The sequence below is a fragment of the Aplysia californica genome, unplaced genomic scaffold, assembly GCF_000002075.1.
Source record: "Aplysia californica isolate F4 #8 unplaced genomic scaffold, AplCal3.0 scaffold00021, whole genome shotgun sequence".
Lineage (NCBI taxonomy): Eukaryota > Metazoa > Mollusca > Gastropoda > Aplysiida > Aplysiidae > Aplysia > Aplysia californica.
The window spans coordinates 2,013,413-2,029,571 of NW_004797291.1; the positions used below are offsets into that span (position 1 = coordinate 2,013,413).

The window sequence follows — 16,159 nt, forward strand, 5'->3', positions numbered from 1 at the left end:
CTCTCTCTCTCTCTCTCTCTCTCTCTCTCTCTCCAAGGGACAATAGAAACATCTTTCGCACTACTGTCGACGAGTGTCGAAGTCACAAAAACACGGGTCAATAATTTCGTAGTGCTGTGGAACACGCTGTTGCGAGCGCCGTAAAACCCTCTACTAGATCTATATATATTTTTAAAAAAATAGTGCTGTGGAAGCGTATTGAAGCGCGTACGCTTCCCGAACAGTCAACAGTCCAGCGAACACCAGCCATAAAATATTTAGAAGTCAAATCTGTGAAAACTTTTTTAAATTGTTAAAATTAAATGGTGGAATATCTTTAAAAAAAAATGGTAACACAGTTTGATCAAAAGAAGTGATTTTTTGTCATTATCAATCTGTTTATCTTGCTCGAAACGGCCTGGTGAGACTTCATCATAGTACCCTAGCCTACCTTTCTCCAGGCACGACGCAATTCAGCTGGCGATTCCACAGCTATAATTTTAGACTGCTCAACTGCTGTGGTGGAGTGAGTGAGAATTTCGACAAAACATCAACATGGCTGAACATGATTCTGAGCACGACCTAAAAGTTGGGATTCTCACAGGTGAGTTTTCTATGTGTGCTCCAAAGATTAGATAGTGCAACTCAATTTTCAGGACAGTTTATAATCAGATGACTTTTGTTATGTTTCACGTTTCTTTTTTCATTTCGTAAGAGTTTTTTAAACAATCGTGTTCATGCCTTTTGGCAGTCCACCACTAAACAAACAAAACATCTCTAGCCTAGCAGTCAGCCTTCATGATTTCGCAGAAATGCCAATGTCATTGTGCATGATCACAAACTTGTTATGCGGAAAGCCTCCTAGATCTAATCTAGATCTAGATTCTAGGTGTTTTTGATGTTGCATGGCATAAGATTTTAGTCTTTAGAGCAATGCCTAGTTGGCCACCTAATTAACCTCTTTTTAAAAGTCTTAGACAATAGCCCCATTCAATGCAATGACAATCATTGCATTTAATAATTTAATTTTCGAAGTGGCTATGCGTACGCCGGCATAGCCTCGTGGATTTTCGTACGGCCCTCCTGTACGCATAGCATCGAGGCTATGTGTGCAGCCCTCCACTTCACATAATAAGCTTGGCTTTGTAGGCGGCACATTTATCTATTATCTATTATCTATTTGTGGTGGCCGAATTTTGCTATTCAAAATGCTTTTTAACGGCTGCATCGATCGACATGCGGTTTTCGCCAAAAAATTCTTAAAAATATTCTCCAGTGCATGACGCCCTTGGTTTTTTCAGTTTTGAGACAGTTTTGCTCCAAAAAGCTAAATTTCTTTATTTCGCCAACCGCTTTTGTAGGCCGACGCTTCTTTCTCTGTAATTTTAGAAAATCCGGAAGCGATATTTCGCAAGGTGCATTTTGTTTTGAGAGTATAGATCTAGATCTAGACCTTATAATTTTTTGCATCTCTCAAGATTTATTGCCCCATTCCAGTAGAGTGTAAATATAGTAGGCCAATGACTTTTTTTTGTTGATACTAAAGCACCAATCATTCCTTTCATCGAAAGGGGTCGTAGCTAGTAAACTATAAAACCGGACTCTACAAGTGGACAAACTTTTAAAAAGTAAACCCTGGAAACTTGCAGGCCCTTTATAAAGGACTACCCGGGAAGCGCGCAAGCACTATATATAGGGATGACCTACTTCGATTGGGAAACGCGCAGCTAGAAAGGGCATAGACGCTGACCTTTTTTCAATGGAAAATTTCAGCTTTCCTTAAAATGACGTAGTAGATTACAGGTCAAAGTTATAAATAGTGACCAATGACTTTGCAAGTTATCTTGACCTCGTAGAGCGTCTCTTGGCCAAAGATCGTACATAACAAAATAGTTCACTCTGCCAAAAAGGTGTCCGTGGAAATCCGCCCATTGGTTGAGATGACGCTGAAGTCTTTGTTTTGAAGCTCTCTTTTGTTTCACCATCTCAGAAGAAGAATAGGAATAGCACAGTTTGTTAGTTTCACTTTTATTATAAATTTTCACTCAACTAGGGTAACTCTGATCGCAAAGTACGCACTTTTTCGAAGAGGGCGCCACCGAATATTGAGGACCCTTTTTTAATTGGCTCAATTGTAGAGGAGTGAACTATCTTGTTATGCACGATCTTTGTCTCGGCCAGGCCAGGATATCAACCGATAAAGTGACGCTGTCCAGCTGAACGATTATCAAGGCCGTGAGCATAGTTCTATCTAAATCCAAGGGCCGTACGTTAGGAGGGCCGTACGCATAGCCACGACGCTATAATGTTTATGGGAGGGAGGGCTGTACGCATATAGCCATGAAGGGCCTTGTAAACGCATAGCCACAGGCTTTAATATTTGTTTTTTTGCGGATTAGATCTAGATGTTAGATCTAGCCTATATAATTAAAGAAGTCTATAGAGAGTAGTAGTGTTCAAAATTGTGCTAGCTCATTTGAGAATTTTCTCTGAATGGCAAACATATAGATCTAGATCTAGTATAGAAATCGAAAGAAAATGATATATTGGCTTGTTTTCATTCTCATTACAAAATTTTGAACCCAGCATATATTTTTATTTGGTCAGGGCATGCCCCTGAAATCCCCCCTTATTAAAAACAAGTGAAATTAATTTTGTACTGAAAAGTAGCAGAAAGCACATCTCTCGCCTTCTTTCAGATAAAACATCAATATCAAATATTAAAAAGTCTGTATCGATATTACAGACTCTTATGGACAACACCAGATATTGCAGAACTTTTTTAAACTTAAAAACTGCAGGCCTAGACTTTTTTTAATAGAGACAAGAGCACGAAGGAAGGCTGTTTTGAGATCAGGAGGGGCATGTGGGGTTCGGCAAAATAAAACTTATCATGGGTCTGGAGAAAGTGTATGCTATTTCAGTTTCAAAACGTCTAGTCTGCAGTGTATCAATACTTATTGGGTGCCCATTGTAGATTGGGACTGGTCGGATCGATTAATGGTGGCCTCAGTGCACGCTATGGATAGACACTTCTCTTGTTGTGTCCAATTTGACAAGCAATAGAAAACTGACCTGTGCCCAGTGTTATTGAACCCAAGACTTACTGTTCACAATACAGCCATTTTTGTCCGTAATGGCTTCAAGTGCAGACTGTCACATGATCATAGTTGCTGTGTTGAGAGGATCTTGAAGCCAACAGAGGAAATATCGATAGCCGTCTAGATCTGTCAGTATCATCTTTTCCAGATCTATAATACCTTGTCCGTTACTGCATTCTGCTCACACACTGCACACATTTGATCCTTCAACTCGCGGCCTTGAAAAACAAAAGCATTGTTTTTGAAGTTCACCATCGAATTGGGTTGAAGTGTACAATGATGGTAGCTTTTGCCCCTTCATGTTGAAGGGAATTCTAGTGGCTTGCGCTGCGGTTTGACTGAATTCGATTGGCACTGTGCACTGGGTACAAGTCTTGATTTAGGTTGTCATCTCTGTGATTTTTCTTTTTTCTTGAAACTTGATTTATGAGCAGAATGGTAGTTGGGTATCATAGCAAACAAAATCCATTTGCTTGTGTTATTAATTTGTATGTCTTGCCTTTAAAAAGTAATTCAAAAGAACAAGTAGAATGGAGCGAAATCCAGTAAGTCTGACAAGATACAATGAATGTATAAGCTACCCTACTCATAATCACAAGATTGCGAGTTCGGGGGTTAGTTTACGGTTTAGCACTTCATGCAGATGTGAACAATGGGTATATGGCCTTAGACAGAAAAAAATCTTGTTATTGTCATAGGTTTTAGGGTCTGTAAAATGGCAGCTTGCATTGTATACTTCTCAGGAAGTTAAGATTGTTTTGTAATGCTATCGAGTCTACTGGGGTCATAGAAAACATTTTAAAATGAAAAGAGCTTGCCATTGAGCTTGAATTTTCATTATACAAATGCTATTCAGTGTTATAATTATAATTGTTTATTGATTTTGTGCTCTCATCTTCAACCACTTTTTCCCTATTTAATTCAAAACTTTTTCCTTTCAGTAAGCGACTCATGCTTTAATGGAACTGCTACAGACCGAAGTGGAGAAAATCTCAAGCAAGTTGTGGAGTCACGAAAATTGTAAGCTTTTTATGAAAAGATATATATACAGCTTTATTATGAATTCACATTGAGCCATTATGGTTGAGTGCAGTTTAAATTTTCTTGTCTGTTCATAATCGAATCTTGATTTGGTACATGTGGTACTATTTGGACCAGGAAATATTTGTCCTTTTCAGCCATTTTTTTTTCTCTCTCTCATTTCAATCTGGCTGTCTTACATTTTCTGTACGCTAAATAGCCATTGTCGAGCTGATGGGCTTCTGTTTAATCAAAGTACAAGCCATACTGGTTGTTATAATATTCAGAGCTGTTTGTAGAGTTTGGGCCTCAATAAATAGTACAGTAACAATACAAACAGCCACCTATCTAAGGAAATATACCTGTACACATGACCACTTCTCCACCCCTTTTTTTTCTAAAAGTATTGTAATGACCCTGTCAAAGATGTCCACCTGTCTGAGGACAATTTGAACTGTACTTATTTTCACTGCATCATTGCTAGATCATGTGCTGGCACTTCAGAGATTTTACAATAAATATAATTAAATGTCGTGTTTTGTTTCTTAGTAAAAGTGTGATATTGAAAGTCTCACCCTCTAAAATGTTATCAGATATTTCTGGGAGAACAAAATCGTGGAAGATTAAAGAGTAAAGTCGAGTTTTTGTTATGGGTTTTTATTTATCAGGTGACTAAGTGAAATCACATAATAAACTATAAAAAAAAAAATTTGGGTTCTGTGGGTTAGACAAGATTTTTTTCAACTTGCTTAACTTGTGTCGAAACCTATTTTTTTTACGTGAAGTGGTTGTTTGGGTGTGTTACTTTCAGATTTCTTCTGTACTCTGACAGAGAAGATCATTATAGTGAAAATGCTCATAATAATATAGATTGTAAAGCTCATAGAGCTTGCTGTTGAGCAGGAATTTGCGCATACAAATGCTATCCATTATTATTATCATTATTTTTATTATTAAATTTGTTTGTTTGGTAACCTCATATATTAGGCTCAAATCCTTACATTTAGAACTGAAACTTAGATATCAAAGAGATCTTAAAAAGTCTACTATAGAAATCTGATTGTTGCATGATATTCTTTTGTATCTTACTGGTATTGCGGTTCTTTATATGAATAGACAGCATGTAATGCACAAATTGATATACGTCCTTGATGCTAAATTGCTTATAATATAATTTTTATGCTCAAGTTTCTTTCTTGAAATTTTAGGTTCAATGGACGTGTTATCACAAAAGATATCCTCCCTGATGAACAAGAACAAATCAAGGTATGTGTTGTTATTAGATATTAACTTGATTTGATTATCCCTTTGAGCTTGAGATCGAGTCCTTTGGGTCTACAAAACCAGTGCACCTGAACTCTCTTTGATCAAATGCTAAAGATTTTACACCACTGTACACTGAGGCATGTGATAGGTGCACAGAATGTTACTGGTCTCTCTGGTACATAGGTTCAGGGAACAGTTTTTTCTGCAGTATACCTGCAAGTATCTAGACACAAGTGACTGCAAAAAGGACACGATTGTAGATAGAAGTGGAAACTATTGACTGTGGTGTGGGCAATCCAGGTTCCAATACATTCTTAAATATGCAACTTATTGGAAGGAAGAGGTTTTAAGGTTCTCATCTCATCAAATTTAGTTAAAGATAAACTTTATTCTAGAAGGATAGACTCTAAGATACCCTAGACTGTGCCTTAGAAGGCGAGAAGTTTAGGCTGTACCTGAACCCTGTCTTTGATTTGTGACAACAGGAAAGAGTGAGAATTGCCTGGCCATTTAGTGACACATTTAGTAATTTTAATTCAACGGACGTTATTTATGGTAAGCAGGGTTAACTTGGAGAGGAAATCAGATTTTGAGATGCAAATAAATTTGTCAATGTTTTTCCTGCTATATTAACTTTTGTAATTCTCCGTAAAAAAAATAAAAATCAAACTACCAGCTATTGTATGGATCTTCAGATTCAGAATTGTATTAGTATTTTTATTTTGTGATCCACTGTTTTCTTAACTTTTATTATGTTTTTAAACCAGTGTATTTTGAGCTGACAGCCAGGTAAGGATTCAAAATTACTTTGAAGTAGTTGTTCATTCTGTGCTTGAATTTTTGTATGTAGCTAGATATTTCCCTGAATATAATTTGTTAAATATGTAATACAAGACATCTAATTATGAATTAATAAGTCTTTGTTACAAGTTTTTAAAAGCATTCTCTCTTTCTGACCTTGACAATTTTAATAATTTTTTTGGTGGATTCCAGTGCTTAGAACTGAAAGTTTTTAAAGATAATTTCTGTGTTTCTTTACCCTGTAGAACAAGTTGCTGCACTGGAGTGACCACCTGAAGTTGGATCTCATTCTGACGACTGGTGGCACTGGCTTTGCTCCTCGGGATGTTACCCCAGAGGTATCGTGTATAGTTGACCAAAAAATGCTTTATTTTAAATACCATTTATCACTTCAACATGTGTCTTATTGTTACACATATCTAACTGATCATGAAAAAGAATAATTTTGCCTCAACTTTCTTGTAACACCTCTCAATCTTCAGCACTTATATGATCTAATTATGTTGCAAGTACTGTAAAACTCTTACTAAAACAAGCCTAAAACAAACAAACTAGACGTGTTGTTGTGGGCGTGTCCCTATTGTTTTTTTTAAAGTGTTACCATCAGGGTGGTGAGGATTTTGATCCTGCCCACAGAATTCTACACTTATAGAAGCGGAACTCCCTCTTCGCGATCGCCGATTCGCTGTGAGGAATTGAAACTAAAACATGGCGGCCAGTTGAGGGCACCTTTGGCTGCGCCGCACAGCGAGGCTTCGCGTTGCTATGCACGCTGATGCTAGTGGTAGGGCTTGGAAGACACCTTACATTAAGTTACATCAGTATTTTAAAACTTTCTTCGAAGAGGAAATATAGTGAAATAGTCTAGTACATTTTTACTGCCAACAATATGTCATAATTGGCAATGTTACAATGTGTTTGTATCTGTATTGTTGGTTTGTTGTTGTTTTTTTAATGATGGGATGGGATGGGATGGGATCTAGATCTAGATAGATCTAGATCTCTAGATCTACTACTAGATCTAGATCTACTAAAGATCTTCACAATCACAATACACTTGATAATAACACTAATTATGAACATTAACTCTGTTGGAAAAGTATCTAGATATAGTCTTGATTAGTACTAGATCTACGATTGGAGAATGTGAAGGTTGCACATAAAATACATAGGCCTATTGTACATGCTGCCAAAAACACAAAAATGCAGAAAAGGCCTCTAAATATTGTTTTACACATAAAAGCCAATAATGCAAAACAAAGTAAACAAGAGTGGAACTGGCATATGTTTCCTGAATATATGTTCAAAGTCATTTTCTGTGTGTTGGGAGTGTGATTTCTAATGCATGAATGAGAGGCTCATTCAGATGTGATAATGAAGAAACTTGTGTCTACAGTCACAACAGAAAGAGTTCCATGGCGAGTGATCACTGGTCAAGGATTTCAGAGCTGTGTGCATTTTGAGAAAAATGTATCCCCATACTCTGGATCACATGTCGAGGGGATGGGCTTGTCCCCCTGTAATCCCCGCACACAGTAAACAAACACATATTTTGGAACACGAACAAGAAAAAATAAGTGGTCTGTTGTTACGGATCAAATTGAAGTCCTGTTTCAATTCGATTAATTGATAAAAGTGCGTATCGCAATGCGTTGGACACCCCTGCCCTATAGGCCTATATGCTATTTAGTAAATACATTCGTCAGACCTGGAATCTTTAATGCCCGCACACAGTAAACAAACACACATTTTTGAACACGTATAAGAAAAAATAAGTGTTGTCTTGTTACGGATCAAATCGAAGTCCTGTTACAATTCAATTAATTGATAAAAGCGCGTATCGCAAGGCATTGGCTAACCCAGCACTATTACGCTATTTTATAAATACATTCGTCAGATCTGGAATCTTTAATCTTTAATTTTTAATCCCCGCACACAGTAAACAAACACACATTCATGAACACGTATAAAAAATAAGTGGCCTCTTGTTACGGATCAAATTGAAGTCTTGTTACAATTCGATCAATTGATAAAAGTGCGTATCGCAATGCGTTGGACACCCCTGCCCTATAGGCCTATATGCTATTTAATAAATACATTCGTCAGACCTGGAATCTATAATGCCCGCACACAGTAAACAAACACACATTTTTAAACACGTATAAGAACAAATAAGTGTTGTCTTGTTACGGATCAAATCGAAGTCCTGTTACAAATCAATTAATTGATAAAAGCAAGTATCGCAAGGCATCGGCTAACCCAGCACTATTACGCTATTTTATAAATACATTCGTCAGATCTGGAATCTTTAATCTTTAATTTTTAATCCCCGCACACAGTAAACAAACACACATTCATGAACACGTATAAAAAAATAAGTGGTCTCTTGTTACGGATCAAATTGAAGTCTTGTTACAATTCGATCAATTGATAATAGTGCGCATTGCAATGCATTGGCTAACTCAGCATTATACACTATTTAATAATACATTCGTCAGATTTGGAATCTTAAATTATAATCATAATTATATGTGCCGCGCGTGGGAAGTGAAAGTGAAAGGAATTGAAAATGCTTTCAAAAACAAAAACATAATTAAAGTAGGACTACATGTGCTTATAAAGGCTCAAAAAGGTGTATGGATGCGGAAATTAATGTTTCGGATGAAAATAATACGCTATCTTCACTACTGTAGCATGCGGTCAAAAATTTGATGCGCAACTTATTATCAAATATCTAGGCTACTGAACTATCAAACACCTAGATCTAGATTCTCCTACTTTTACACAATGACTTAGATCTATATCAATTCGTCTTAACCGATGAGTATTTTTTTCAAACATTTGTACACATCTATAGGTTCTATATTATTCTAGAAATTTCTTTAAAGAAAATTCTTAAATAAATACTAGCCCAATATATAAAAAAAAAATCCCAGTCAATGGTTTCTACAGATTTTTAAAAAGTTTATAGCTGGAGCTAAATCTCTTTTAAAAGCAAGTCCATCCTTTTTTCTACTTCTGCTGGCGACATAAAGTTAATTATTGAACGCATGTTTTGAGAACATTAATAAGATCTAGTGAAAAAATATGTTCAGTGTAAAACAAATTTATTGTAATAAGTTTTACTACTAAAAAACTACGTAGGCCATATGCGTATGCAAAATGTGTGTGGGAAGCTAGAAGTGCTATGAATTTTTTTTAGTTCTGTAGATCTTATATATATCTATATAAACTCTGTATGTCTGCTTTTTCTGTTGTTGCACTCCAAAACACAACAATTTAAAACCTTAATTCCAATCTCTAGTTGCACAGTGAATTCTGTAACTCAAAATTACAAACTGGACAGTAAATGTTCCACTTTTCACTCGTTTGTAAAAGCCGCTCTTGCTTTAAAAGCTATAGGGTTACTTCCGAAAACGATAAATAGTGCCCTCACGACGCCATTGTTTTCGGTCTTCAATTCCTCACAGGTCACGTGGTACAGTTCCCGTTCTATAAGTGTAGAATTCTGTGATCCTGCCCTACCTGCTTGTGGACTGGGGCTGGTTTTTGTCTAAACTGTATCTCCATTAGACTGAGAGTGTATTTGTCTGGATTTATAAAAAGACCTGTCAGGTTACTGTTCTTACCCAGTGCACATTTCTTTAACTTTTGTCCAGGCAACCAAGTCTGTCATTGAGAAGGAAGCTCCTGGAATGATTGTGGCCATGCTGAAAGGATCTCTGGAAATAACGCCTCTTGCAATGCTGTCTCGGTATGAAATCAAGGCTTTCGACCCGCCCCCCCCTTCCCTCTTCCACCTCCCAAAACTAATAATAATAATAATAATAAATAGCATTTGTATAGTGCATATCCCCGCTCAACAGCAGGCTCTATGCGCTTTACACTATATTATTACCCCAGCAGACCATAGAACACTCCGAAACATTCTCAGCTTCCCAGGAAGCATACAGTGCAAGCAGCTAATTAAGCGCTCAAACACTAACAAACTGACAAGATCTTTCGCTGTCTATAGCTGGGTACCCATTTCCACCTGGGTGAAGTGAGGAAAATTCGTGTAAAGTGCCTTTCCCAAGGACACAACGTCGGGCCCCTGACGGGATTCGAACCCACGACCTTACGGTTGCGAGTCCGAGAGCCTAACCACTAGGCCACCGACTCCACAAGATTTGAATTGTATCTGTGTACTTTTTCATTTAAACCAGGTTTTCAAAGTAGAGGTACATTTTTTAATTACATATTATTTTGTCTTTAGTCAAGGGAGACAAGGAGTGATTGTGTAAATTCTTGACATGAAACTTAATTGCTTCCCCTTTGCCATTTCATGTTATACCGTTTTTTCAAGAGTAAAGGAACATTGACTATTTATTGTAGGTTTTTAATATTTTACTTATGTCTTTATTGGGTTGAGTCACCTGTTTGTCTCCTTTCACCTCCTTTCCTGCTCTAGCAATGTTCTGTCGTCTGCTTTCGTCTCCACTTTCTGCCCTCACCCCACTCCTCCTTTCCCCCCTCCTCTGGGCTCCTGGTTCTTTCTGCAGCCTTTCTACTGCTGCTCCTTGACTCCTTCTTACTGCTGTCTTTCAGCCATACCCCTAATCTTATGGTAGGAAAGATCTACATGTAGCCTTCTCGGAGAAGAGCGAAAAATCTCGGAGGTCCCGTGTGCAAGTTGCGCACGTTAAAGATCCCTTGGTGGTCCAAAATCGATAAGGGTAGGCTTCGGCCGCCACCCAGGCAAAATTAGAAATTTCCAATGATCTGAAAATGTTTAATGTGTCCTGGGTGCTCATATGACCTAATGCAGTTATGAGTACGAGCGCCGTAAAACACTTTTAAAAAAGCCACCTGTGATCTTCAGTGAACTACTCATCAATTAAAAGGAACCTGCAGTTAACATTTTATAGCAGGGTAGTTCTATTTTTTGTAATGTAACCTTTTAATGAGATGGAAGGGCTTTTGGTAGTAGTTTAACATCAATGTGTTTAATCTTTGTTATAGTACACAGTGACTGTTCATGGCGTATTGCTGTCACACCTATAAAATTGAATACTTCCTTTCATGTGTAAAAAGAAAGGTGAAAGAAGTTTAGTGTATCTTCATTGTTTTAATTTTTTAACAAATTTGACAAAATTGTCTTATAAAAAATGATTACCTCAAATTTAATATTAAATTTTTAATGTGGAAGAAAAAAGAAAAAGCTTGGATATGTGCCATATAAATGCATTGCTATTAATATTTTGGTTTTTGTTCATGTGTTCCAGGCCTGTCTGTGGTACCAGAGGATGCACTCTCATTATCAACCTCCCTGGCAGCACAAAAGGATCTTCTGTGAGTAATGATGATGATAAGAGGCTATAGATTGTTCTCATTTTGCACTATCCTTCCTCTGAAGGAGGCTGTATACGTCTTACAATGATATACAGTTGGAATTGTCTAAGAGGGGTCCTATTGTTAAGGAGAAAAATGTTTGTCTTAGTTAGGTGGGTGTCTTGGACAGTGTTATTGTAATGTACCAAAAAAAAATGCAAATGGGAAGTGGTCATTTGAACAGGTGATTGTCTTTGACAGGTGGCTGTTAAAGCAGGTTTCCAATGTATTATAACCCTGGATGACCCTCCCAGGTCCAAGACATTCTCAGCTGCCTGAGAAGCTTCACTGCCAGCTACCTCTGTACAGATGCTCAAACACTAACATACTTGCAGATCTTCAATTGTTCTCCTATTCCCACAGAGAACTTCCAACTCCATAAAGAGAATAATTAGACTTCGCTTTTGCTTTATCCTTTCTCTTGTTCCATCTTGGATGTCGAGAGGAGTGAGAGCTTTCAGCCTCTGGCAAGCTGGATGGCTTGGCTGAGTTGTGGGTCTTCTGGGTCTTCTGGGTATCCTTCACACCTTCGATCCAGGTCTTCTTTGGTCTTCCACTTGCCTTGTACCCCAATAATTAAATAATTAGACACCTACACAAACTTGAACATTTTGCTACTTGACTTTTGTTTTGGATTGGGGGAAGGGATGTGGTATTCACCCTTAAAGCCCACAGATCAGGAATCAAACTCTGCTAGTGTCAGGTTATTTATCTCCTGCTTTTTACAACCCCTTATCCTAGGGCCGGTAGAATCGAGCACGTGGTTTTCTTGGATAAGGATGGGAAATGTTGGATGTCCATTATGGAAGTTTTACAAATTAAATATCCCTTGGGGGTTTTAAAATCAAAAAGAGTAGATCTAAGCCTCTTGGGACATCATTTGGAGAAAATTTGGAATTTATTCCTACCTAAAATTGAAGCTACTCTAGTTAATATGAATATTGAGTGTACTTCAGAAAATGACCCCAGGCTGCCTGTCAGGCAAGGGACGATTGTATGGTCTTTGTATCTATAAAAACGCCATGCACATAAAATCAACCTCACTGTGAGATGAAGATCTTACAGTTAGTTACTCTCTGAGCACTAGCAGGGGTATGCAGAAAAAGGAGACTACTTGGCATCAAGTTTAGGGGCAAAAAGTACCTAGCATCAATATGGCAGGTTAAATGGAAAGACGAAGAATTATTACAATCACTGTATGTGTCAGTAGGCATTATTCTTATTCTGTTTGATTATTTTTAGCTGGAGGAGTCCAAGGTGCCATGCTTTATTTGTTCCTGAAAGTGTAAACAGTTTTTATTGGCCAAAAAATTGTTGGAAATATAACAGACTTTCCTTGACGATGTGTTTTAGTGTTAGCTTATTTATCCTTTTCCTGCCCTGTCCAGGAGTGCCTTCAGCTAGTGTCTGCCGGTATCCCTCATGCTGTAGACCTTTTGCGGGGTCACAAGCCTGGTGTGGAGAAAACACATGCAACTCTCCAGGCAGAGGGCATCAGGAGTGTCCATGGAGGTCATCACTCGCACTCACAGGTAAGACGTCAGGAGAGCATAGGTACTTTTACCTGTTGTCTATGTCTTTTTTAGTTCCTGTTACTGTTGCATTTGATGCTTTAGTCTATGTTGCACACGCTATTTTACTGTCAGCAGTGCTTGCATCCTTTTTATTGTTGACAAGATGAAAAGAACAGAAAGATCAAAGTTGAAAGTGTGCTTGCATGAAGACTTTGAGGAAATACTGTGTTCGAAGAGCACACCATATCTTTTTCCTAGGGAAGACCTAGTTGTGTGCTGTGCAATTTTCAGGATTTTGACACATTGCAGTGAATTAGTTGGAAGATAGATGTTTTCTAAACTCTTTTTTTGGGGCCATATAGCAGGTTTGAAGTAGCCATCAGGCCATTAGAGCTTTTTGACAGTGTGACAGCTCCTGTAACATGTGTTGCAATGGGCTTTTAAACATCTATTTAGTTTTTTTTCTTTGGTTATAAAGAAAGCGAGCTGAGTTCACCTGTCCATCACTGGCTGACGCATGTTGGTTGACCTGTTATGACATGAAATGACAGAGTTGTCTGCCTTGTCTATTTGTCTGTGAGTGCAATGATTATATGACCTTCTAGTGTTTAGTGTTTCCATAATGATTTAGTGTGTGCTTCCCTCTTTCTAACACAGCGTTTTCTATATTGTACAGTGTGTTACCAAAAAAACACCAACAAAATTGGTGACCGAAAGATCTATCTGTAATTCAGAATGTCTGCTCAAGTTCACATAATGTTTGATTGGTATGTCAGTTTTGCAATCTTTTATAATTCTCTACCAAATATTTATTATGGTCAGATCCAAGTGACTCAGTGGTTAGGTGTTGTTTAAGACAGTAGACACAGATATATACTGTTGGTATTAACTTGGATTACTGTGCAGACAATCTTGGTGTGAAATTCTACCAGTTGTTTGAAAGAGCTTTAAGGTTCTCTGCCGACTTGTCTTGGTCCCATCAGAGGTGGAAGTCAAGTCTGCCTGGCGTCACATTTAACCTACATGTCCTGAAGGGTGTTAGTAAAACCTCAAACCTAATTTTCGATCCTGTGAACTTATGAATGTTCTTGGAAACATTCTTCGACTTCCCTCCATATCATTTTCATATTCACCAAGATCTGAGTACGAAATTATGGTCTTGAGAATTTTTGTAAAGCAATGCCATGTTTTATTAAAATTAAACATTTTGTCAACTGAGCAGGATGTTTTGATTCATCTGAAGGTCTCCAAATGTTTTGTTTCTTTTGTAACCCCTTGTACAAAAGATGGTAACTTTGTTTATGTATTATATGATGCATGTTGTACTTTTGCAAATGATTTTGTTTTACACAACTTATAAAGCATCTGTGTACTGATACAGAGTTTTTACTGGACTGTGCATTAAAGGACTGTCTGAATGTGCAACTGATCTTTTTGTGTTACTCTAGTAACATCTCTAATTTTCGGCACTTACATGATGTTATTGTGTTTCAAGTGCCGTAAAATTGTAACTGGAACAAAAAAAATTGCCTCACTCAAACTGCGAAATCAGGAAAAAGTCTACCTGAGCTTTCCTTTCGGAACTTGTTTGACCTACTATGTACATCTGGTGTCTCCACTCTCTGTGGGGGCACGCATGGATTGCTTTGATGAAATATGCTTTTAACTTGTTTAAAGAACGGGGGCTCAAGTACTCTTTCACCAAAAATTCATACGCCGGGGGTGGGGGCTTGTAGAAACCTTTAGTTTGAGTAAGAGTTTTACGGCACTTGGAAGACACTGAGGTCATAATGATATAAGTGTCGAAGGTTAGAGGTGTTACCAGAAAGTAACAAACACAAAAGAAGGAGATATATGGATGATACATGTTTGATAGGAAAGAAGGAGTAAACCACACCATAACACCCACCAACCACCCGCAGTAGAACCATAGTGGTACACTCAGTATCAAATCGTTACTTTCTCTTTTTCTCGTTCTCATCATTGTCTCTGTTACTGGCGGCCGTCGTTAGGTGTTTGGAGGGCGCCATTGGTAGGTCCTACTTCTTTACTGTCCCTCTGTTGTGTCAGTCTATCTGTCTTGCTTCTTCCCTGCACTATACGACACTCTTGGTGCGTATTCTCAATGGTTGTTTGTAAAAGCTTGAATGGTTCTCTGCCAACCTGTATTGGTCCCATCAGAGGTGGAGGTCCAATCTATCTGGCGTCACATTTAACCTAACCGTCCTGTAAGATGGTGAGATGTTAGTAAAATCTCGAACCAAACTTTAGGCCATGTGGACACGTGGATGTTCTTGGAAACATTCTTTGAGTTATCTTACTGAGTTTTCAATGGCTTGTCACCAAGATCTAAGCCTGAAATTATTATTTTGAGAATCTTTTCGACATGCTTCTCTTTACTCAAACTCAAACACTCACATTTCGGGAGTGGCCGGTATATCCCGCCTTACCAGTACTCTCTGGTGCCCGTGGTGCAGCTGTGTGTTAGGTTCTAGGCTCTTCGGCGTTGCATGTAGAAGACGTGAGTACTAATTCCGTGTGGGACATGACAGTTCCCAAAAAAAATCTTGTGTCTTCGTCTGTTTGCGATGATGTTGCACCTCTGTATCCCACTCATCTGGAATTGAGCCAGTCAGACAGAGTTGAAGCAGCCGCTTCCAAAATGATCTAAATTGTCTTTGACCAAAGAACACATTTTACAATTGATTTTCATCTTTGGTCCCTGTGGTAATGGTATTGGTCCCCCCCCCCCCTCCCCCCCTCGTGCCAAAACGAATTCTGAAACAACAGACAGGCAGTTTATTATAAAGCTATAAACGGCGCTTAGTTACAAATTATAGCTACTCAACAGCGAAGAACCGACAAGAGAGAAAGTAAAGAAAGAAAAATAAATCAGACTCACGTTAACTAGAACTAAAAGGATTATATAGCATACATACATTGATTGATCGCTGTTGCTTCGATCACACTTCTTTTAAGATTCAGCAAAGAAACAAAACAATACACATTTGTACGAAAACAAGCAGGTCAATTGTGTTTTTACAACATTCGATCTTCTGTCAGTCTGTCTGTTTGTTTCCGTTTCGCGCCTTTCTTTCCTCCTCCCCC

General features: G+C 38.1%; 1 protein-coding gene across 1 annotated transcript in view; it reads left to right on the forward strand.

Annotated features, from left to right (window-relative positions):
* Positions 1 to 502: 502 nt before the first annotated feature.
* LOC101848167 (gephyrin) overlaps positions 503 to 16,159 on the forward strand; it is a gene marked incomplete in the record, with an annotated part of 115,956 nt that continues 100,299 nt past the window's right edge. Inside the window, 7 exon segments of the mRNA XM_005090760.2 lie at positions 503 to 583; positions 4,022 to 4,100; positions 5,309 to 5,366; positions 6,413 to 6,505; positions 9,827 to 9,921; positions 11,432 to 11,498; positions 12,926 to 13,069. Coding sequence (XP_005090817.2) covers positions 535 to 583; positions 4,022 to 4,100; positions 5,309 to 5,366; positions 6,413 to 6,505; positions 9,827 to 9,921; positions 11,432 to 11,498; positions 12,926 to 13,069 — 585 coding nt within the window.